This window comes from Rhinatrema bivittatum, chromosome 16, assembly GCF_901001135.1.
Source record: "Rhinatrema bivittatum chromosome 16, aRhiBiv1.1, whole genome shotgun sequence".
Classification (NCBI taxonomy): domain Eukaryota; kingdom Metazoa; phylum Chordata; class Amphibia; order Gymnophiona; family Rhinatrematidae; genus Rhinatrema; species Rhinatrema bivittatum.
In genome coordinates this window covers 20,532,342-20,557,345 of record NC_042630.1, presented here as the reverse complement: position 1 = coordinate 20,557,345, position 25,004 = coordinate 20,532,342, and the positions used below count along the sequence as shown (strand labels likewise).

Genomic DNA, 25,004 nt, shown 5'->3' with positions numbered 1-25,004 from the left:
CAGCTATTCAGCACTCTTCGGTGTTAGGCTTCTGAGCGTGATGGTCCCCTCACTGCAGGTCCCTCCCAAGTCTTCCTGGCTGTTACGGCCGCCGGCCGCGGCAGACTGGGCCCGGCCACCTACCCGCGGCGTCGGGTTCCTCCAGGGACGCCCGCAGAAGCCGGCAGCTTCTGCCTGAATGTTTCTTCGCGGCGGTGCCGCGTCTAAGATGGCCACCGTCTGGTTGACTCCACCCCCGCCAGGCCTCCTAGAGCTGCACGCGAGGCTGAAGTCTGGATTTAAAGGGGCCACGACAGGAAGTGTCATGGCTCCCTCTTGAGACTCCTCCTCCAGGTCCAGGTATTTAAGGCAAGGTCTGCTTCTGCTCCTCCCTCCTTGTTGGATTGACTCTTTTGGACACCTGACCTTCGGACCGGCTGTACTGACTTCTTGGCAACGACTTCGGATTGGCTTTGGATCCTTCTCCTGTGTTGTCCCTGGACTGGCTTCGGACCTCTCTCCCGTCTGCTCCCGGACTGGCGTTGGACCGCTCTCTGGACTTCGACCCCTGGACCAACTTTGGATTCTTCTTCAACTTCTCCTCTCGGACTACCTACGACCAACTGGAGGCGCCAGCTGACTGGAATCCACAACCTGCAGGAGGCGCCTGCGTCCAGACCTTCCGTAGTCTTCAGGGAGTTCCGTAAGTCCCAGCGGCCGGATCCCTACAGGCTCCTCCTGGGGGGATCACGAGCTTCCAGGGTGAAGTCCTCCTTCTACAGTCATCTCATCGAGCCTTGCCCTCTGACAGTAGAGACCTAACGGATCCTCTGTCCGTTTGGGTAGCACCAACTCTACCTCGGACAAAGGGTCCACCTTCTGAAATCGTAACAGTGGCAGCTGGAGGCAGGCTGCTCCACTCCCCTCCTTCTCATGGTTTCATACGAATGAACAAATGCTCCAGCCCTCCTCCTACCCTTACCACTGCAAAAAGTGATACAAGCATGTTTTAAATTCTATTTGGTTTGGGTTTCCACCTCCTCTGTTGGTGTCTGTGCTGGGCTTCTACGGCTCTCTCAGAAAATAAATGCTTTTTTTACGCTTCCTCTGAACCTTCCTCCTTGCGACTTCATATCATGACCTCTTAGCCCTGCATATACTTTTCCAGGGAAAGTGCCTCCTTTCTCTACTGAAGTAAATTTCTGAATGGTGCTGTTATATTCCCCCTTTCTTTCCTCCTGCTCGTACATTTTAGGTTCCCTAAGCCTCTCTATATAGCGTGTGTGGCAAACTTCCCTTCTCTTACAGTTCAATTTTCAAAAAGCTGCCAAGCCACAAAAAATACCCCATTAATTTTAACCGGTTATTTTTAAATATGTAGCAAGCTACTTTCCAGATCCTAACTAAATCTCAATTCAACAATAACTACAGTCAGACACTTCAATTCATTGTTTTTAATTGCTCCTTGTTCAGTTAAATTTCTCTAACGGTTTCTCTAGCTTCCTCTCTTCCCCCAGTTAGAACTACCTTGTTTTATTGTAACTTCATGATTTTCTCTGCACTAGTTCAAGGTTCAAGTTCTTTTACACCCCCTGTTAATTGTAAACCAGTATGATGTGATTTTATCATGAATACCGGTATAGAAAAACCCTAAATAAATAATACATGAAAAACCAATAGAACATACAATGCCACAACAAGATGACAATCTACCAGCTTGACAATTAATAATGGTCACCTTGGTCAATCAATAATTATCGTGTGTCCAAATCAACTTGCTTCAAAAACTATAATTAACTCTACAAATATGTATTCACCAACAATACTTTTGAAAAATGTATTTTATTTGAAAAAATTGTTGATAAGAAAAAAATGTCTTTTATGGAAAGGGTTGTGGTTTCATATTTCATATATTCATCAATTTATAATATTCCATTACCTTGGTTTTTTTACCTTGTTTTTTTTCTAATCATTAACCGACCAACCACCTTCCAACTAATAAACTTTTATTGAAAAATAATGAAAATTGTCCTCTATTATTTTATTTAAAAAAAAGGGGCAAAAGCGTCTTCCACTCTTACGATATTATTTCCCCAACTCTCTCCATTAAACCATAGCTGAAGTGTTTCACGAGTTCTTAATTCCAATTTTTGCTCAATGTAAAAAAAAAAAATGACTTCACATTACCCCACCTGATGCTCTTTAATTCCAAAAGCGAATCAATATATTTATATCTCCACCTTTCAGACAATGTCCTTCATCAGGGGGTGTTTATAAAGATCACTAAGAAGCTTGAGCATGTGCACTCTGTCATGGTCAAACAGCTAATACTCCAGCTCTCAGTCAGTGTTGTTTGTAAGGGGGAAACCAACAACCTTTTATACCTGGCTTTCTTCAAGCAATATCAGCGAATCAAATGGCAGGGAACAAATCCAACGTTCCAAAATGACCAATAATCAGCGGGCTCTATCAGTGCTATTTAAAACTCAAATAACAACCTGAAAGAGAACTACCAACAAGTCAATGCAACAAATAACTTTATACCAATATGGGGGCTGACCTGAAAGAGACCTGTCATATTCAGACTGAAGTTCCTGAAACCTTTAGTGGACCTGAAAGGGAACTTTACTCAAGTAAAGCTCAATGATAGCACCTTTATCCAATATGGCTACTCTTTCTTTTTTTTTTTTAACTTTATTTAAAGAAGCCAGATGATTTTATTATGTAATAGTATCACTGTTATCCACCGCATCTATTCTTCTTTTTTAAGGAGACTTTATTTAATGATGCCACATGATTTGATGACACAATCGACATCCAATCCAATTCTTCATTTAATCCATATGGAATTTGGGTTTTCAATGTGAAGATCCAAAACACTTCATGATATCTTAAGCATTTTTTTGACGTAATAAAATTGGGGGGTCGGTGCGCGCAAGGGGGGTGCACAATTGTGAAACTGGCGCGTGTTGACACCCTCTGCCTCAGCCTAAATCCGGCCCTGGATCTTGCAGATCAGATCCGGCTCAATACCTCAATCCTCAGTTTAGCATGGTCTTTTCCCGTTCCCTCCCAGGCCGCTCTGCTTTCAGAGCGGCCTGGGAGGGAACTTCCCAATCCCCTACCCTAACCTCCCTTCCCCTAAACCTCCCGCCCTCTAGCCCTAATCTAGACCCCCCCCCGGACCGTTGTCCTACCTTCTGCGCCTGCCTCCGCGCAGCCGGCCGGCACGCGATCCTCAGACACAGTGGCAAATGGCACTGTGCGGAGGCCTCTGGCCCTGCCCCCTGAACCGCCCCTTTCCCAAAGCCTAGTAACTTAAGATGCGGCCCAGGCCTTTACGCGCTTCACTGGGCCTTTCTAAAATAGGCCTGGCGTGCGTAGGCTTTTTAAAATCCGGCCAATAGTGTTTAGTTGTTTAACCTGCCTCGAGAACTGCATTACATAGCCACCAGAGAAGTAAGCGAAACGAATGCTGGGACACCATTTAAGATAGAGCCAGCCCAATTGTACCTTTTCTATCTGTGTATGTGTAGCTGGGCAGGATGAGGGACTTGTTTAAGGATGAGTGTGCAAGAGACAGGAGTCTGTGTAACCAAGTGTGAATGACCTGGATCCTGTGTGAGAAGCTGTTATGAGTGGGCATGGCTGGCTGGAGATATAAGGGGAAGGGATTGAGCTTGGAGGGGGGAAAAGAGAGTGGAGAGCTGAGGAATTGGGGCCTGGGCAGTAGGGAGTGAGGGTGAGAGGTAGTGAAAGGAGAATTCTACTCAAAATATTTAAAACCCTGTATCTTTGTGTAATAACTTTTCTGCATTATATTTTAAATTAATTTCTCAAAGACTACGATGTAGATTATTTTCACAACATAAAGTTTGCAGAATTCTAAAATATTGTGTGCAGAATTCACTCAGGAGTAAGCTTGCAGTTTGGTATCTTCACCTTAAATCTCCAAAATGTCATAGTAACATAGAAGTGACGGCAGAAAAGGGCCAAATGGTCCATCCGGTCTGCCCGGCAAGTTTCTTTCTATTCTATTTGTACTTTCTTTCATTAAAGGCAGCATAGAGAGAGGTTAACTTTATAAGTGTGATGTTTCAGGTAAAGCCTATGTATGATATTTACAGGGAGACTGCCTGCATACATTTACTTTGAAAATTCCAGATAAGTGGCTTAGTATGCGCATAAAGCCACGCCTGCCTTAGGGGTGGATTTATCAAAATGCGGTACATACCGCATGCGATAGCAAAAGGGGCGTGGTGTATGCTAACGGACCGCATGGCAAATGGCGAAGGTACTCACCGCATGGTCCCGGCTGCTATCGCAGAGCCTAACGCATCTGAAAGAGGTGTTGTTAAAATTGGCGTTATGGCTCTGCGATACCTCTTCGCAGGCAGGCTAACCCAGCCCACTCTCCGCTCAGGTTTTGAATTTGCATCCCCTCTCCGCCCCTACTCCTCCCAGTTTTTGCATTTGCATCGCACCATATGCGGTAAACACGTTTTCGCATGCGTTAAAGGCCTATCGCATGCGAAAACGGGGCTTTTTCGCATGCGATAAGCCCTTAACGCATGCGAAAACGCCTTACCGCATTTTGATAAATGACCCCCTTAGCCTGTGTGTATTCGCAAGTCTCAACTCCAGAGCCCTCCCCCCAAGAAACCGCCCTTCTCTCCTCTCCACTTGCTGCAGCAAATGGGAAATAACCGAGAAGGCGCGCGGGACCTGTGGAGAGCTCACACAGGCCGCGCCACTCGCACGGGTTTCCGCGCCGGAAGGGGGCGGGACCGCTGCAGGACCTTGTGCGCGTACGCGCGCGCCCCTCTCCTTCTCCTTCCCACGCGCCCCCCTGCGCGTCGCTGTTGGTTCCTGGGCGGTGGAGGCGCGCGCAGCCTGAAGATCGGCCCGGGCCCGACTACATTTTAAGAGAGGTGATGGCGGGAGGAAGGGGGCTATAGAGGGAGAAGAGCTTGGAAGGAGCCATGGTTGGTTGGTTGGGGGGAGGCGTAGGAAGTAAAAGAGTCGAGAAGGTGCCATGGCGGTGGTGGGGGAGTAAGAGATAAAAGAGCGAGCAAAGGGGGAATCATGGGCGAGGTAAAAGGGGTAGGAAGGGGCCATGGGGGCGGAGGGTGGGCTGTTGCTAAACGCTGGCAGAGGGGGCCCATGTCCTGGCTACACGTGTCGCCACCACTTCAGAGGAGCCACACGTTGGCTCCAGCTCCCGTGTGCAAGCAACCGTGGAAGGGAGGGGATTTGAGGAATGGGTAACGTAGGCACGTGCCTAGGGCGCCAAAGCCATAAGGGCGCCCCAAAACTTAAAAAAAAAAACCTTAAAAAACTCGTGCTGCTCTCTGATTGTTTCCGAGGGTGAAACCCCCTAGCCCCAATCCGTTGCCTCTGGTTGCCATAATGTTAAATCCGCCCCTAGGAGGGCCTCTCTTGAAAAAAAAAAAAGTTATGGGGTGGGCCTGGAATTTGAACTTCACGTTTTATCTTGCATAAATCTACCTTGCTGGTGCAACTTACCATCATTCCCCGATGTCACACTCCATTCTACTTTGGTTATTTATTTATTTTTATTTATATTTTATTAATTTTCACATTTACAAGCATTGATATATTGAATTGAAATACATATAGAGATTTAATAACAAAAAATGTGCTAGGTGGATTAAAGCAATAACAAAATAATACAAAAAGTAAAATGGTATATTAATAAAAATTATAGTAAAGATAAGGTTAAATTACATATCAAAAGTACATTAGATATTAAAAATACAAAATAATCAGGTAGAAGGAAAAGCCTGTTTAAAGAAATGTGCCTTCATCCACTAACATCAGCCCTCTGACCCGCCTTACAAATGTAACTCTTTCTACCAGTTGCTGAAGCAGCTGCTAAGCCACCTTCACCACAAGTTTTCAAGATTTTAAAAAGAAGTGAGATTGACAGCTCAAGCAGTGGGGGGAAAAGGGGGAGGGCTGTATTTGGTGGCAGGGAGGAGACTGGAAAACCAGCAGGTCTTGTGGGCAAGCGAGAGGAAAAGAGGAGGGAGACCTTGGGATGTTGGAGATGACTGAAGTATTAGGACCAAAGCAATGTGGGGGAGAAAATAGAAGTGTGAACCTTAGGAGGAGGCCTGGGGTGGGAGAGAGAGAGAGAGGAACGGCAGACCTTGGTGGATGGGAGAATAAGGGAAGTGGAAAAAAAAGCACTGTGGTTGGGGAGGAGGAAGGATGTGAGGTCCAGATGAGAAAAATGGATGGCAGAGGGCTTTAGCTGTATTTATTTATTTAAAGATTTTTTATATACCGGGGCACGTTAGAAACATCACCTCGGTTCACAATGTAACGTAACATAGCAACAAGCTTTACAATAATTTAAAGTATAGTAACGAGACAGATAACTAAATCAACTTGAGAAGAATGGTTAAATAAATAACTCGAGAGATGGTTAAATAAATAACTCTAAAGGAGAGCATAGGAAAAGGGAAATTTTAACTATTAACAGGGTGGCAGGGTGTAAACGGTAGTGACGGTTTACTACAATTCTACTACAGGAGGCAAATTCTGTGGAAATTACCACAAGAGTAGAATCACAGCAAACTGGGGCTTGAGATTTATAGGACATTTTTCCTGCTCATTCTTTTGTGGGGAGTCTCTTATTTTCCCTGTCAGCCTTAGAAGAGAGAATATTTGGCATAGTGCAGAGGAAATGCATTTTTTCCTCCTCTTGGAGTATTGGCTTCTTGGGATTTCTATTCCAATTTTTCTGCATGTATTTGTCAGTTCTTTGTGTGTAACCAAGGTGAGATATTTTGCTAACATGTTCTGTGTAGGGATTTGTACCAGCCTAACTTGTGCTTTCTCTCGCTCTCTTTCTTGAGAATCTGGATGTCTCTGCTTTGTTGTCATTAATGTTTTGGAGACCTCCTGAAACAAAGGCTGTAGCAAGAGTAGATGCTCTACCTCCAAACCATGGAAACATGTACAACAGTACAGGGGAGAAAATATGGACATTTGCAGTGAAATGTATTGTTATAACTTTTGGTATGCTTTTATGTCTTACTGTTTATAAAAAAAAAAAAAAAAAATTAACTGTGGAATGACTCAGTGGGAGTCAGTGCGCTGCCATGCAGAGGACCTGGGTTGGATTCCTGCGTCAGGTCGTCCATTTTCCAGGCTGGCCAGATCAGGGGATGCTGCTGAGGCAGCATTCACAGCCGGAGTAGGGGGTAGGAAACCTGGAGTTTCAGCCAATACAGAATAACATCTACTAGCAGGATTCAGGATGCATGCATACTGGCTTCGGGAGCGTGCAACAGCGTGTGGGCCCTGTCTAAAGACTGTTACTGCAACAGTGGGACTAGCAGGCCGATACAGTACGCCGGAGCGCACCGTTAACCCGCGTTTGGACGTGCTAGCTTTACCCCTTATTCAGTAAGGGTAATAGCTCATCGAAAATGCACGTCCAATCCCCCCGAAACTAATAGCGCCCGCAACATGCAAATTTATTCCTGCGCGATTCAGTAAGTAAAATGTGCAGCCAAGCCACACATTTTACTTTCAGAAATTAGCGCCTACCCAAAGCTAGGCGTTAATTTCTGCCGGCACCGGGAAAGTGCACAGAAAAGCAGTAAAAACTGATTTTCTGTACACCCTCCGACTTAATATCATGGCGATATTAAGTCGGAGGTCACAAAAGTTAATAATAATTTTTAAAAAATTTGAAATCGGCCTGTGGCTCGTGGCTTGAAAACCGAACACTCAATTTTGCCGGCATCCGGTTTCCGAACCCATGGCTGTCAGCAGGTTTGAGAACCGACGCCAGCAAAATTGACCGTCGGCTGTCAAACTCGCTGATAGCTGACGCTCCTGTCAAAAAAGAGGCGCTAGGGACGCACTAGTGTCCCTAGCGCCTTTTTTTACCGCGGGCCCTAATTTGAATCTTTTTTTTTTTTTTTAGTGAATCGTGCGCACAGGAGAGTAGCCGCTCGCCCACTCTCCCTCAAATTTTACCTTATCGACCTGCAGGTTAGGAGGTTATAACCTAACCTAATCCCACTTTTCTAAATTTGGATAGTTGCAAATTTAAAAACATAGAAATGTCGGTAGAAAAAAGCAAATGGTCCATCCAGTCTGCCCAGCAAGCTTATGGTAGCACCAGCCGCACCATACAGGTCTCCCCCATAAAGGAAGGCATGTGGGACAAAGTATCATTTACTCAGGTGTTTGGTTGTTTGAAGGCTGCTGCTTAGATACTTGGAGGTAACGCGTTTTGCAAGTCTGACAGGCTGTTTGTCCTCTTTGGAGGGCTGCGCAAGGGGAAGGCAGCTTCCAAAGCTGCTCTGGCTGCGTTGATAAAGGAAGCAATTGTCTCGGCAGCAGTGCTGAAAGGCAGGAAGCCCCCTGAGTTGGTTCGAACGCACTCTTACCAGGGCGCTGTCGGAATCTTGGGCTGAGGTGTAGGCTCTCTCACCGGCAGACATTTGCAAAGCAGCTACTTGGTCCTCGTTGTATGCCTTCGTGAGACATTACCATTTGGCTAAGGAAGATATTGTTAGAAAAAACTGAAAGGAGCAGCTACAAAGGTAAAAAGTGTGCAAGAGGGCATGGGCATTGTTAAAAAATACCATCCTAGAAGCACAGTCCAGATGTATGCCACACATTAAGAAAGGTGGAAAGAAGGCAAAAAGTGGTTAAAAGCTATTTTAGCCAAAAGATCTTCATTCAAAAATTGAAAGAAGGATCCAACAGAAGAAAATAGGATAATGCATAAGTGGTGGCAAGGTAAATGTAAGACATTGACAGGCTAGGAGAGAATTTGAAAAGAAGTTGGCCATAGAGGCAAAAACTCACAGTAAAAACTTATTAAAATATATCCGAAGCAGAAAGCCTGTGAGGGAGTCATTTGGACCATTAGATGATCAAGGGGTTAAAGGGGCACTTACAGAAGATAAGGCCATCACGGAAAGATTACATTATTTCTTTGCTTCGGTGTTTACTGAAGAGGATTTTGGAGAGGTACCCGTACTGGAGAAGGTTTTCATGGGTAATGATTCAGATGCAATGAACCAAACCACGGTGAACCTAGAAGATGTGGTAGGCCTGATTGACAAACTGAAGAGTAGTAAATCACCTGGACTGGATGGTTTGCAGCCCTGAGTTCTGAAGGAACTAAAAAATGAAGTTTCAGACCTATTAGTAAAAATTTGTAACCTATCATTAAAGTCATCCATTGTACCTGAAGACTGGAGAATAGCCAATGTAACCCCAATATTTAAAAAGGGCTCCAGGGGCGATCCGGGAAACTACAGACCGGTTAGCCTGACTTCAGTGCCAGGAAAAATAGTGGAAAGTGTTCTAAGCATCAAAATCACAGAACACATAGAAAGACATTGTTTAATGGAACAATGTCAGCATGGCTTTACCCAGGGCAAGTCTTGCTTCACAAATCTGCTTCACTTTTTTGAAGGAGTTAATAAACATGTGGATAAAGATGAACCGGTAGATTTAGTGTACTTGGATTTTCAGAAGGCGTTTGACAAAGTTCCTCATGAGAGGCTTCTAGGAAAAGTAAAAAGTCATGGGATAGGTGGCGATATCCTTTCGTGGATTGCAAACTGGCTAAAAGACAGGAAACAGAGAGTAGGATTATATGGACAATTTTCTCAGTGGAAGGGAGTGGACAGTGGAGTGCCTCAGGGATCTGTATTGGGACCCTTACTTTTCAATATATTTATAAATGATCTGGAAAGAAATACGACGAGTGAGGTCATGAAATTTGCAGATGACACAAAATTGTTCAGCGTAGTTAAATCACAAGCAGATTGTGATAAATTGCAGGAAGACCTTGTGAGACTGGAAAATTGGGCATTGAAATGGCAGATGAAATTTAATGTAGATAAGTGCAAGGTGATGCATATAGGGAAAAATAACCCATGCTATAGTTACACAATGTTAGGTTCCATATTAGGAGCTACAACCCAAGAAAGAGATCTAGGCGTCATAGTGGATAACACATTGAAATCGTCGGTTCAGTGTGCTGCGGCAGTCAAAAAAGCAAACAGAATGTTGGGAATTATTAGGAAGGGAATGGTGAATAAAATGGAAAATATCATAATGCCTCTATCGCTCCATGGTGAGACCACACCTTGAATACTGTGTACAATTCTGGTCGCCGCATCTCAAAAAAGATATAATTGCGATGGAGAAGGTACAGAGAAGGGCTACCAAAATGATAAGGGGAATGGAACAATTTCCCTACGAGGAAAGACTAAAGAGGTTAGGACTTTTCAGCTTGGAGAAGAGACGGCTGAGGGGGATATGATAGAGATGTTTAAAATCATGAGAGGTCTAGAACGGGTAGATGTGAATCAGTTATTTACTCTTTCAGATAATAGAAAGACTAGGGGGCACTCCATGAAGTTAGCATGGGGCACATTTAAAATTAATCGGAGAAAGTTCTTTTTTACTCAATGCACAAATAAACTCTGGAATTTGTTGCCAGAGGATGTGGTTAGTGCAGTTAGTATAGCTGTGTTTAAAAAAGGATTGGATAACTTCTTGGAGGAGAAGTCCATTACCTTCTATTAATTAAGCTAACTTAGAGAATAGCTACTGCTATTACTAGCAACGGTAACATGGAATAGACTTAGTTTTTGGGTACTTGCCAGGTTCTTATGGCCTGGATTGGCCTCTGTTGGAAACAGGATGCGGGGCTTGATGGACCCTTGGTCTGACCCAATATGGCATGTTCTTATGTTCTTATACGGCTTATGGGGCTGGGGGTTTTCGGGCAGCTCTTACTTTCACCCACCTGGGGAGGTAGGGCTCTGTGTTTCCCACATGTTAAGGGCTGGACTGGTGTAGCAGGACAAGATGGAAGGCTACATTTTCTTACCTGTTTTCCTTTCCATTAGTCCTGTTACACGAGTCCAGGAGCTGCCTGAGAAGCGAGGCTGTCTCATTTGTGAAACTTGCAGGTTGTCCTAATTTGGACATTGTTCTTCGGTTTGTGTTTGTTTATTCTTTGTGTCTTCCTTTTTCTGTTGGCTTCCCTTTGTTTCTGGTTGCAGGCTACAGGCAAGCCGCTTCTCAGGTTTTCTGGTTTGATGGTTGTTCAGTTTCATTTGGGAGTCTGATCCAAAGCTTTGTCAGAAAGATGCTAGATTCCTGCTGCTTGGTGCCACCCATAAGTAGTGGCTGTGATGTCACAGAGAAATCATTGTCATCTGCCTCCATCTGTTGGTAGTTTCCCAAATCACTCTTTTGAGCCCTTTTTGAGAATTGGCATTACATTGGCAACCTTCCCGTCTTCAGGTACTATAGACTATTTTAATGATAGTTTACAAATTACTAATAGCAGGTCCACAATTTTATTTTTCAATTCTTTCAGCACTCTGGGATATATATACCATCTGGTCCATGTGATTTGCTACTCTTCAGTTTGTCAGTTTGCCCTATTGCATCTTCCAGGTACACTGAGATTTGGTCAGTTATTCTTGCATCATAGCCTGGTAAGGTTTGATAAGCACCCCTTTAAGTGAGCGGGGATGGGAGCCTTTGAGTTAGTGTGGCACTTATTATAGTGATTAGCCAAGAAGCTAGGTCATGCTTCAAGTTACAAATAAATCTGGGAGTGAGGGGAGGATCTAAAAGGCTCATGGACTGATATTTTCTGGAGGAGAAATTGATCTGAAATCTAACAGTAGGATAAAGTCTGGGTGGAACTGAGCTGTGTACGCTAAATAAAATAAAAATAAATATCTCACCTGGCCAACTCCTTAACTAATGTGGAGAATTTCAGCAGCTCGTCATGCTTCTAGTTTGGGCTTGTTTATGCCTCTTGGAGGTTGATGCAGAACCACCTCCTTTCAGGAGCTCATTTTTAGTGCCAGCTTGAAAAGACTGTTTAATAATTTTTTTTTTCCATACTGGGGACTTAACAAGTGGATTTCCTTAACACTGCTGGGACTGCAGAGCATTTTAAGATGCTCTAGTTCTCTGAACCAGCTCTTTAGCTCATTAAGGTAGGAACTCAGCCAATGCTGTGGTTACTTGTGAAATGCCCGTGAGTCTGAATTTTTTATTTATCAGTGTTTCGCTGAGGAATACATGCCTGTGTGGCGTGAGGAATATGATTACCTTTTACAGAAGAGTTTCGTGTGTGAAGGTTTTCCTATAGATTGGACTTTCTGTTGTCAGTCGTGTACTTAGCAGCGGGGATTATAACAAGTGGTTTCCAGCAGATCTTTAGGCTGAATCCTTTTAAAGAGCTCAGACTATCCACAGAGAGGCCTGACAGCCTTAGTCCCCCATTACAACATCTGATCAGCCACGGACCGTAGACAGGACTAACGATCTTGAATGACACCTGCAAGGGGCAGGGCCGACTCACAGGACCCACAGTGATCTTCTCTTTTCTTGCTGCCGCTGCAGCCTGAACATTACCACTGCTGCTGGGCCTGGAGATTTGCGGGGACAGACCTGGGAAGATGCCATGAGAGGACGAAGGTAGAAAGGAAAGGACCTAGAAGGAGGCCATGGGGTTGGAGGGGGGGGAGGGTGGGATGACGAGCACCTGGAAAAAGGGGGGCAGGGTAGAAGGAAAGGGATGAGGAAGAGGCCATGGAAGGAAGAGGTGGGAAGGAGATATGGGGGTTAGGTTGGAGACTACCTGGGAACGGTCTATTTGGGGGGGGGGGAGGGGGCAAAAGGGAAAAGAAAGGACCCCTGAAAGGCAGCTTTAGAGGGTTTGGTAAGGGGCTGTGGGTGGGATAGGAATTTCCAAGGGGGCCATGTGGGGGAGGTAAGGAGCAGAGGCGTTAAATTCTGCTTCTGCTTGGATTGCACGTGCCACTGTCTTTAATGTCGCTGTGCTTACCCCGTTCCATAAGGCCCAGCACCTCTAAGGATCAGACGAGCTGCTTCTGTCCTTTAAGGTGCAAATGGTTGTGGGCCAGCTCCAAACATTAGGGGAAAGAGCTGAATCTTTGGAGGGCATTCTCCTTCCCACCTCACTGAGGAGCCTTTTGGGGGGGGGGGGGGGGGTGGCTACTCTCCACAATGTTTGCTTGGGGGCTCCGAATTTGAACTTTAGCCAATGGATACAGAGCCCAAAAGTAAACCAATGATTGGCATTATGTTGTGTGAGGCACTCATTCTACTGAGCCAGTCTCCCAGCATGGCATTAAGGGCGGCTCTTTCCTGGGAGCCAGTAGTGACCTAGCATGGAGTTATCAGCTGTTCTTCCTTTTGATGCCTCTGTCATTTCTTCCTTGATTTACTGCAGTTTTATCATCGGGGTCTGTAATTAAGATCTAATAAACACTACCCGCTGTTGTATGTTCTGGTTACTGTTGTATGTTCTGGTTATGGGCAGGAACTCTGGTTGTGTTGCTATTTTCTGGTCCTGTCTTTGTTTAATGGGGCAGGATAAAAATAGCGATAGGGAAGGACAGGTGAGGTCTGTAATGTAGGTGCAGACCAAATTACTGAAAACCTATATGTGTGTGTTTTCTTTCTCAGAAGAAGAAGAAGACATGTCAGCATGAAACAAAGACAGAAGAGCATGATAATTCTGGGCATCTATGCCCTCATGGCCCTTGCTTGCTGCTCACCTTTTCTGAAGAAGTGGTTCCTTAAGCCCGTGACAGAAGTCAGACCCAATTGGTGCCCCCCTCACCCACAGGGGTACTCCTATGTAATCTACCGTAAGACCAGCTTCCGTTTCATGGGGGCGTTGTCCTATCTCTATGATGGCCGGCATAACTATGCTTTGAATCTTACGCAGTATGAAGCCGATTTCCCGTACCTGCAGAGCTATTCCTGTGGTGTGACTATCTACCGTGAGCACTACTGCAGGCCAAATAATTGGCTCCTCCTCATTTTAGCCATCAGGTCCAGACCAGAGAACTTCCACTACAGAGCTGCCTTGCGGAAGACGTGGGCCCAGCAGGACGCGATTATGGGCTATTTGGTAAAACCTCTATTCCTGATAGCTTCCACCACTAATCTCATGCACATGGAACTGGTGGCAGATGAAGCTGAAATGTTCCAGGACATCCTGCAGTGGGATTTTCCTGAAAGTCCTGCCCATCTGCCCCTGAAGGAGCGTTGCTTACTGGAGTGGCTTTTTCTGTACTGCAACACTGTCGACTTCATCTACAAAGGTGTGGTACGCACAGAAAATTTAACTTTTGCAGTTCAAACTGTGTGTGTAAGAGAGAGAGGCACAGGACGTGTTCCTGGTATTTTTGGCAACCAAAACCTTGTTCTTATGGACGCTATTTTGCCAGTGTCCCACAAAAAAACCCAGTTCCCTGTACATACCCAGATCAGTCCAGACAGTGGACTCTTTCCAGCAGGTGGAGTGAGAGCAAAACTTCCAGCAGGTGGAGTGTCCTCCTTCCAGCAGGTGGAGTGAGAGCAAAACTCAAAGGCTGGCCTCTTATAAGCTGGAGTGCCCTCTCTGTCCCTTCAGAATTTCTCTGACTCCAGCAGGTGAAAGGTAGCAGTCCCTTCGGTCCTCCATCTTGCTTACAAAGGGGAACTTTTCTTTTTTCCTTCTTATTTCTCTTGAAGTATTTCTTGGATGGATCTCTTTAATTAAAAAAAAAAAAACCCAAAAAACTTTATAACAAATTTTACTCTCAGCAAATTCTCAGGGATTCTCTCAACTCTAGGCTCCAACTTGCAAGTGGAGCCAGTGGTTCTTTTCTTTTCTTTCTGGGGGTAAGTGCTGTTCCTTTTTATTACTTTCAGGTCCAGCTTTTTCTTCTGGAGTGAGTTCAGGGGTGCATGCTGGTGGTCCAGTCTCTCCCCCCCCCCCTCCCCCAATGACATTGCGCCCTGTCCTGAGAGATCGTTACCTCTGGGAAGTGTTTCCAGAGAAGCGTTATTCCTCTGGTTTTTTCAGGCTTCTAAGCCTTGTCGTTGCTCTGCTAGTGGACGCCTGCTTCCTGCTCCAGTCAGCCTGCAGTCGGCGGCTCTGCCGAACAGCCATGCCACGCCCGTCTCGTTGCTGCGCCTGTGGAGAGCTCTCCAGGGAGGGCATTTGCGTGAGATGTTTCCCCGGCGGGGAGGGTTCCTCACGAGCAGCTGGGCGGCTTCATTCGCGCTCGCAGGCGCGTCTCGCAGCGAGGTTGGCCCCTGTTCCTGTCCAGTGCGGGAACGGCAGCCATTTTGGATTCCCTGTCGCCAGCTCCCGCGCAGCCAGGCCCTGACTCTGACCTCGATTTTCCACTGGACCTCTCTCCAGTGATTCCCCGGACCCGCAGCCTCCTTCAGCTCAGCCCGTGGGAAGCACACACCCCCGCCCGACGTTTGCCCCGTCGGGCCCTCCCCCTGGTCCTTTTTCCACTGATTTCATTTTATTGTTACACAGTGCATATTTGGCCAGCATGAGCCACCAGCAGCAGGGCTCTGCTGTGGGGCCTCTACCGCCCAAAGTAATTCGTTAGTCAGATCCGGGCTGTGGTCAGCTCTTTGGATCCCAGGATGACGTGGGGGTCTCCCCACCAGGGGGTACACTAGGAGCCAGTCAGCCCCCGGCCCCCCCTGGAGCAGGGGGACAGCAGCCATCTCCCAGGATACGGGTAGTACCACCTGTATCCGCTCCGGATGATTCAGTCACGGATGACTTTTTTTCTCCCGTGCAGGTGGAAGAGGATGACCCAAGGGTCCTGCGTCTCTTTCAAAGGGACTAGTTGGACCCCCTGATTCCTCACGTCCTAGCCGAGCTGGACATAGATACCCCATCGGACCCTCCTCCTACTGCATCATCCCGGAAGGGCGACCCGGTCTGTGCCCACCTTCTCGAACTTTCCCTTTCCATCCGATGCTCCTGCAACTGTTGACTAGAGAATGGGATTTGCCGGAGTCTTCTCTCAAGGTGGGTAGAGCTATGGATAAGCTCTACCCTCTACCGCAAAGTGGACACGTCTGTGTCGCGGTTACAAAACGCACCACGATTCCGGTTACTGACGGAACGGCCCTAAAGGATCTGCAGGACTGTAAGTTGGAAGTCTACCTCAAACGGATTTTTGAGGTGTCTGCTCTGGGGGTTCGGGCTGCCATTTGCATCTCTCTCATGCAGAGAGCAGGGCTTCGTTGGCTACAGCAACTGTTCAGTGCCCAGGATTTGCTGCCCGAGGAAGCTCTGCAGGCTAAGCGCCTGGAAGCAGGTATGGTGTATGGGGCGGACACTCTTTATGACCTCCGGGTCCTTGCCAGGTCCATGGTTTCAGTGGTCTCAGCCAGGCGGCTCCTTTGGCTTCGCAACTGGTCAGCAGATTCATCTTTCAAGGCACAATTAGGATCACTTCCTTTTAAAAGAAAATTGCTTTTCGGTGAGGACTTGGAACAGCTCATCAAGTCACTCAGGGAGAACAAAGTCCATAAACTACCAGAAGATCTGCCACGGATCTTTTGGGCCTTCAGCTCTTCCAGATTTCGCTTCCGTGGGCAATGACTGTTTCGTCAGACCAGACCTCCAGCACAAAGGCCACCTTCCTCACGCTCTCAGTCCTGGTCTCATCCCTTTCATGGCCGGAGAATAGTTTGAGACAACCTCCCTCATGGGGCTCCTGCCAAGTCTTCCCAATGAAGGCTTGCTGAGCCACTCTTCCATTCCCAGGATAGGCGGCCGCCTGTCTTTCTTCTTCGAGGAGTGGGTCAAGATCACCTCAGATCAATGGGTCTTAGACATTCTACGACACAGCTACGCTTTGGAGTTTGCTCGACCCTCTAAGGGACAGGTTCCTCTTCTCCCCCTGCGGAAGCCTTCAGAAGCAGGCCATGGTCCAAACAGGGGCCATCCTCCCAGTGCCACTGAGGGAACAAGGATTAGGCCATTATTCTGTCTACTTCGTGGTTCCCAAGAAAGAAGTCTCCTTTCGTCCCGTCCTGGTCCTCAAGCTGGTCAACAAGGCTCTCAAGGTGCCTCACTTTCGTATGGAGACCTTACGGCCAGTCGTGGCGGCGGTGCACCACGGGGAGTTCCTGGCCTCTTTGGACCTGATGGAGGCGTATCTCCACATCTCCATCCTCAAAGCACATCAATGCTTCCTGCGTTTCAAGGTTCTCGGCCAGCATTTCCAGTTCCAGGCCTTACCATTCGGGTTGGTGACGGCTTCTCGCACCTTCACCAAGATCATGGTAGTGGTGGAAGCTGCTCTACGTTGGGAAGGAATCTTAGTCCATCCCTACCTGGACGACTGGCTCATTGAGGCGAAGTCAAAAGAACTGTGTCTTCAAGCGGTGGAACGAGTCTTGCACCTTCTCCGTTCCCTCGGCTGGGTTGTAAATTTCCCCAAAAGCAATCTTACTTCTTCTCATACCCTAGACTTCTTAGGAGCATGCTTCGATACAAACGCCGGGAAAGTCTTCCTGCGCCAGGATCGGGCTCAGTCTCTTGTAATGCAGGTCCAGCGCTTCCGGAGCCTCCAACTTCCCACAGCGTGGGATTACCTCCAAGTCCTTGGCACTATGGCTTCTACTATAGATTTAGTGCTGTGGGCTTTTGTGCATATGCGCCCCCTACAAGAGGGCGTTACTCTCCCGTTGGAAGCCGGTATCTCAGGATTTTCAAGCCCTACTTCTGCTGCCCGACATAGCCAGCCGCAGCCTGGGCTGGTGGCTCAGCCTCGACCACTTGCTGAAGGGAGTGGATCTGGAGGTCCCACAGTGGGTGTTTGTCACAACGAATGCAAGTCTCTCTGGTTGGGGAGCAGTGTGCCAGCTTTGGTACATCCCACTGTCTGGACTGATCCAGGTACGTACAGGGAAAAGAAAAGTATTCCTTACCCGCTAATTTTCGTTCCTGTAGTACCATGGATCAGTCCAGACTCCCACCCTCAGAATCATGGGTTTGGGATAGCGGCTCTCCTTACCAGTATCTGTTTTCCTATCTGCTCTCTGCTGTTATTACTGTTCTTACCAGTTGGTTCACGTTGCAAGTTTTTTGCCTGTTGGCATGTTTCTTCCAAATTTTGATGCGGTTCATACATTGAGTATTTTGTACCGATTCCTTGATCCATCCAAATATTTTTTTTCTCTTGCTTTGATAATACTGAAGGGACAGAGAGGGTGCTCCAGCTTATAAGAGGCCAGTTTTTAAGTTTTGCTCTGACTCCACCTGCTGGAAGGAGGACATAACCCACTGTCTGGACTGATCCGTGCTACTACAGGAACGAAAATTAGCAGGTAAGGAATAATTTTTTTTTTGTGCCAAAACCTGCTGCTTTTGGGGAGGTGTACTACCTTTCGTTACTAAACATCACTTTGACATTTGAAAATTGCTAAATATTCTCTTCAGTTTTTTTTTTTAATACGTTTTCTGTTTGTTTTTTTAAGGTGATGATGCATCATTTGTGAACCCAAGAGCCATCGTCAGGTACCTACGGGAGACCCCCATCTCCAGGGTCACTGTCCATGGGAACATCCAGACAGAATCCAGTGTACTGCGTTATGGAAAACGCCGGGTCAGTGTCTCGCTCTTTCCCTACCATAAATATCCTTTCTTCCCGGCGGCTGGTGCACTGATTATACCCAAGTTCGCCATCACTCCACTGTATGAGGTTTCTAACTGGATCCCCGTCTTTCCATTGGATGACGTCTACTTTGGTTTGCTGGGGTTGGCTGCCAACATCACATACCGCCACGATGATCGGTTCTATGTCTTTGGCATGAAAGATGACCTCTGGCTCTACAAAGAAGCCCTGGTGGTTCACAGGTTGTCACCAGAGAAGCTTTTAGATGTGTGGGAGGCCCTACAGCAAAACATCACCTGTAAGGTTTATGAGGAGGAATGACACACAATTTAGCTTTTATTTTTTAAACTGCTCTTTTTTTTTCGATGAAAGTCACTGGGTAAAACAAAGTGACCTTTGCGAGCTGTACGTTGCTTTTGCCTCACTGCACTGTGTCTTCCAGATTGTTTCTGCTCAGTTTCCTTGTTAAAACCTCTTGTTAAATGATTTGTTTTACGCGTCTTGCTACTGCATGTAAAAACTGGACATCAGAGCTCAGGCTGCATGTTCTCTAGTTAACGTCGGCAGCACTAGACCAAGAAAACCTGTGTCCAGTATTGATGCCACTGATACAAGTTAAGGAAGGAACTTTGAATGAGATCTTCTAAGGAGAATGTATTGCTTAGTATCCACTTGTTAGAAGTATTTGTAGGTTAGTTTGCCGTTTAGTTTTTGTACTTAACAATGTGGCCTAGCTACGTTAGTACGTGCTCAGAGATTCAAAAGGTCTGCCTTGCCAACGCACAGCATTTCAGTGGATATGCAACTAAAAGCAGCTCCCATCTCGTGATATTTACACGTTTTAAAGTAAGTTACTGAAGATTTTTTAAAGAATGTTATTGTAAATGAACACTCACTACCCTAGAAGGTTCTGATTTTGGAAATGGTATCTTTTTACAAATATACCATCTGTTTTAGTGGAAACTTGGCTCCTGCTGGAGCTGCAGGCAGGGAATATCCCTCCCAACCCCAACAGCGACAGTCTGAGTTTGCTTCAGGAACCTGTGTTAGCACAAGATGTTGGGTTTGCTCATGGTTGCCATGCCACTTACAGTGTAATGAGAAAAGAAGGGCTGGTCTTTTATCACAGGCACCGTTTCCAAAGTCTTGGCTTTGCTTTTGGTGAAGGATTTGCAGTTTTTATTTTTATTTTTTCAATTTAGAACTTTTTTATTGAGTGTAACAACAATTCCATAATGCAACATACATGTATAGATTATAGCCGTAATATACAGAGATCTATTATTACATGGCATATGTGAGCAAGCAAATTAAAATTACATAGGATCATACTTTGCAAAATCCCACCCACAGTGATCCAATCTGATCCTTCAGCCATAGATACACTCATATTTTATAGGGTAACCCTTAGCAGAGTTACCCCCACCTCCCTCCCTCCCACCCCCCAACCCCACTAGTAAGACTTTCATAAGAGTGGGTCCAAGTGACATCTCTCCCTTCCGGCAGCAGTATGTTTTGTGGTACGCTTAACTCTTGACAGGGCTGTATCCTAACCATTAGTTCAATTGCCTGTCGACTCTCCCAGAGCGAATGTCTGCATTGTGACCCTGAGATTTCCAGACTTCATATACCTGCCAGTTTTTCCGGAACTGGAGAAGTGTATCGTGTTTATGTGCCGAGATCTGTCAAATATATTGATTCTACCCTTTGTTGTATTTCTTTAAGACTTGGTGGGAGTTTAGCTGTCCACTTTTTTGCTATTTCACACCTAGTGGCTGTGCAAATATATCCTATCAGCACATTAGTGCATGCTGGTAGTCCCTGTATCGGCAGGCCTAATAGGGCCTGTTTAGGTGTTAAATGTTCCTGTGTAATCCCCCTTTCGAGGAGCCAGCCATTGATATCGTCCCACAGAGCACGGATAACAGGACAGCCCCACCACATATGCAAAAAACGATTCCAACTCCTTACAATCTCTCCAGCATAGGGGGCTATAAGTCTTTGCCATAAGGTGTAGTTTTTTAGGATACAAGTACCAGCGATATAGCAGTTTAAAGGCATTTTCCATTAATGTTGCAGCAATGAGACCGTTGCCTATTAATTTATAGATTAATTTCCACTGCCCAGGGGTTATCACTTGATCGAGGTCCAACTCCCACGCTGTAATGTGAGTAGCCTTTGGCTGGTCCTTTGGGCGCATCATGTTATATACGAAAGATACTTCCTTGGTGGCCCGATCAGCCCTGGAACATAGTTTTTCAAAATCCATCTCCCCTTTCAGGAGATGCCCGCCTACTATGGCCTTGGCAGAGAAATGATGTACTTGATTATATGGGAACAGTGCCGAGTCAAGGAGCTCAAATTCCGATTGCAGACCCTGAAAGGTCTTCATCTTACCCGGTCCCCACACGTGTCCCCAGGTCTGGATCCCCTTATCATGCCAGAACTGGCCGGGTTTTCATACCCTGGTGTAAACAGGGTATTGGCATATAGATAGGTACTATGATAGTATTCCCTGCCTCCCCTAAGGCACCCCCCGGCCTGCATCCATAGGTCTAAAATATGGTTTATAGAGGGGGGTAACACTGATTTAGGGTCTACAATCCATGTTTTCTTAGGTTGCCAAGTGAGGCTGGTAATAGGTACTTTCCCCAGTAGTTTCTGGCTAAACAGTACCCATAATTTCGGTGATTGTCGCCTGTGCCAATCTACTATCTTTTTAAGTTGAGCTGCCAAATAGTATCGTTCTAGTTCAGGAACACTAAGTCCTCCTGGGCTCTAGCTTGATACAGCACCCGTCTAGCCACCCTCGGGCACTTACCTCCCCATATATAACTCATTATTTTTTTCTGCTATATCGCTATCTGTTTAGAGGGTACCCTGATCGGCAGATTTGGAAAAGATACATGAATTTGGGTAGCACTGTCATCTTCACAGCTGCCATATCCCCCCACCAGGAAATTTGATAGCGACTCCATTCCTCGAGATCTTTAGAGATCTTATGCCAAAGTGAATCGTAGTTTAGAGAGAGCAGATCTTGGTTGGCGCTGAGATACACCCCCATATACTTCAGTTTATTACTCACCCATTTGAATTGGAATTCAGTCCGTAATCTCTCCTTACCCGGGGGATTGACGCTAATATTCAGTATCTCTGATTTGTCCCAATTTATGCGAAACCCTGGCACTGCTGAAGTCCTCCATCTCCCATGATATAGCCTGAAGGGACGTGAGGAGTCTAGTGAGCATAATCAGAATGTCATCAGCGAACAATGATAGCTTCATATGCAGGCGTCCTCCATTTATTTCCTGAATGTCTACAGACTGGCGTACCCTGATGGCAAAAAGCTCCAGGAAGAGAGCAAATAAGAGTGGGGATAACGGGCATCCCTGACGCGTGCCCCTCTCGACAGTGAACGTGGGGGAATATCCTCCATTGACCTTGATGCACGCCCTCGGTGAGTTGTACAACTGGCCTAGCCATTGTAGGAAATGAGCCCCGAATCCCATGCATTCCAGTGTCCGAAACAAATAGGGCCAATGCACCATGTTTCTCGGTGTCCACAGACAAGGGCGATTGCTGGAATGCTGTGTTTTTTAACAAATCATATGGTGTCGATACTTTTATGGACATTATCGGCTGCCATACAGCCAGGGATGAATCCCGCCTGATCAGGGTGAACTAGTTGCGCTATAAAACAGTTGAGTCTGTTGGCCAATATTTTTGCCAACAGTTTAATGTCTATATTAATCAGTGATATGGGTCGATAGGATCCACAAAGGGCAGGATCCCTGCCCTTTTTCGCCAGGATGGTGATGCCTGCTGTGTTGGCCGTCAGAGAGATCCCTAACTCCGTCTTTAAAGAATTGAAATACCTCCCAAGTAATGGGGTGATTTGTGGAGCAAATATTTTATAAAATCTCAAGGTATATCCATCCAGTCCTGGTGACTTGCCTAATTTAAGGGATTTTATAGCTTCTTCTATTTCTCCCTCCGTTATATCCTTGTCTAGAAATGCTCACTGGGTTGCTGTGAGCCCCGGTAGAAGAGTTTCTTATAGGTATGTGGTTATGCTTTGAAGCTGTATTTGCGGATCTGCACTATATAACTTGGAGTAAAATTGATGGAATCGCTGTCTAATTGCTTTATTATCAGTAAGTAACTCCCCATCTTGTCCTTTGATTTTCACTATAGTGGCCTGGGCTTGCCTGCTCTTCAGTGTGTGAGCCAAAAGGTGCCTTGCTTTATTACCCCCCTCGAAATATCGATGCCGGGCGAGCTCCATCTGGTGGGCAATGACATCCACATCCAGAGCAATTATTTGATTACACACCGTTTGCAGTCTACCTTGGAGATGCGACATCCTGTCCCCAGATTTGTGCTGCTTTTCTAGCTGTTTAAGGGTGGCTAATAGTATGTTTCTCTCCCTGTCCCTTTTCTTTTTGAGATACGACCCTCTAGCTATAAAGGTGCCCTAAGGACCGCCCTTAGACACTCCCATAGTACCCCGCCTTAGTGTCTCCCACATCATTCCGCTTCATATACTCTCGTATTTCCTCCTGTACTTGCTTTACAAAGTCTTTATCTCCAATAAGAGAGGCATTGAGTGTCCAGAATTTTTGCCCTGCGTCATGCTCCTTGGATTTCAGTTTAAACCAGATAGGTGCATGGTCAGACCATAGTATGGGTTCTTTGTCTACGCCGCTTACTGTATTGATAAGCTGCTTGCTGATCATAAACATGTCTATCCTAGAGTGGCAGTCGTGAGGGTGTGAAAAGAAAGTGTAGTTTCGTGATCTGGGATATCTAGTGCCATAAAGCTTTTTAAAACAGCGTGTGCTTGCTTGGTGTCTGCGCTATGCCCAGAGGAGGTATCTACAGTTGGATTTAAGGTAAGATTAAAGTCTCCCCCTCCCCCGGCTATCATATTCCCATACACCCGACCTACGGAGGAGGAGCGCAAGGATTTATAAAACTCTTCTTTGTGTGTTGTGGGACCATAGACATTGAGTAAGGTTAGCGTTTCCTCCCCTACCTTCACTGTCACCCAGAGAAAGTGCCCTTGGGTATCTGCCTCCATTCGTATCAACTCATGGTGGAAGCCTCTGTGGAATAGAATCCCCACCCCGGCAAATTTTGCCGACACTGACGCTGCCGCCTAGAACTGTTGGGGGTATTTATCGGATCGCATTAGGCATTTGTCTCTTTTCCTGAGATGGGTTTCCTGCAGATATACCACACCCGCTTGAAGTCTGTCCAGTTCTTTAAAGAGAAGTGGCCTCTTGCGTGGGGAGTTTAGGCCTTTCACATTTAGGGAAATAAATTTGAACTCAGCCATAGGAATGATCTGGTAAATACGCCCTGCCCTGTAACTGTACCATCAAAACCACACCTTGGACCCTACCCGGTCTTCGAACACTCCCCAACCCTCCCCATCCCCCCTCCCTTACACCATGCAATCTCGCACCAGGTTTAGTACCCCTTGCCCTTCCTCCCTCCTGCCCTGGGAAGATATTTCAACTTCCCAATTAATGTGGGGGGAGTTTCCCATGTCAGCATACCAGTAGCTCCCTCACCCCGGCCCACTTACTCAATAAACTTTCTCATATTTATTTATTTATTTATTTATAATTTTTATATACCGGAATTCCTGTATGCAATACAAATCAATCCGGTTTACAAGTAACGAAAAGGTTGCCCTGGTCTGGGAGGTTAGACCGGGGTTTTTTACATAGAACATTGAACAATAACAATCAACCATTAAACATTATTACAAGGAACATTGAAGGTAAAAATAACATTTAGCAAATAGCAATTAACATTATTTGTGTTTTGGAATAGAATGTGTGTGTACAACTTTTTACAAGGAACTTTAGTAGTGAAGATATATATCATATATATATATATATATATATATATCATATATATATATATATACAAGCCGTTAAGCCCGTTAAAACGGGCTACATCCCTCTGTCTCTCACCTCCCCCTCATTCTCTCTCCCCTACCTCCCTCATTCTCTCTCCCCTACCTCCCTCCCACCCACTCACCCACTCCTCCCCAGGCTCCCTCTCCTCTCACTCAGTCCCTCCCTCCCACTCAGTCTCACTCACTCCCTCCCCCTCTCTCCCTCTCACTCACACTCAGTCCCACTCACTCTCCCTCAGTCCCACTCACTCCCTCCCTCTCCCTCAGTCCCGCTCACTCCCCCTCACTCAGTCCCTCCCCCTCACTCAGTCCCTCCCCCTCACTCAGTCCCTCCCTCTCACTCAGTCACTCCCTCCCACTCTCTCTCTTCGTCCCTCCCACTTAGTCCGTCCCTCCCTCCCTCTCTCTCTCTCCTCCCTCCCTCGCTACTGGCCGCTGCCGCTGCCCGCTGCCGCTACCGCCGCCGCCGCCCGCTACCGCCGCCACTGCCGCCCGCCGCTACCGCCTCCGCTGCCGCCCGCTACTGCCGCCGCCGCCCGCTACCGCTACCGCCCACTACCGCTACCGCCACCGCCCACCACCGCTGCCGCCGCCGCCGCTGCCGC

General features: G+C 46.5%; 1 protein-coding gene across 1 annotated transcript; it reads left to right on the top strand.

Annotated features, from left to right (window-relative positions):
• The first annotated feature begins 4,660 nt into the window (after positions 1–4,660).
• LOC115078860 (acetylgalactosaminyl-O-glycosyl-glycoprotein beta-1,3-N-acetylglucosaminyltransferase-like) lies at positions 4,661–23,230 on the top strand. Its single transcript, XM_029581912.1, has 3 exons — positions 4,661–4,910; positions 13,507–14,150; positions 18,334–23,230. The coding sequence occupies exons 2-3, from the start codon at positions 13,529–13,531 to the stop codon at positions 18,789–18,791; spliced, it is 1,080 nt and encodes a 359-aa protein (XP_029437772.1). The 5' UTR covers positions 4,661–4,910; positions 13,507–13,528; the 3' UTR covers positions 18,792–23,230.
• The last annotated feature ends 1,774 nt before the right edge of the window (positions 23,231–25,004 follow it).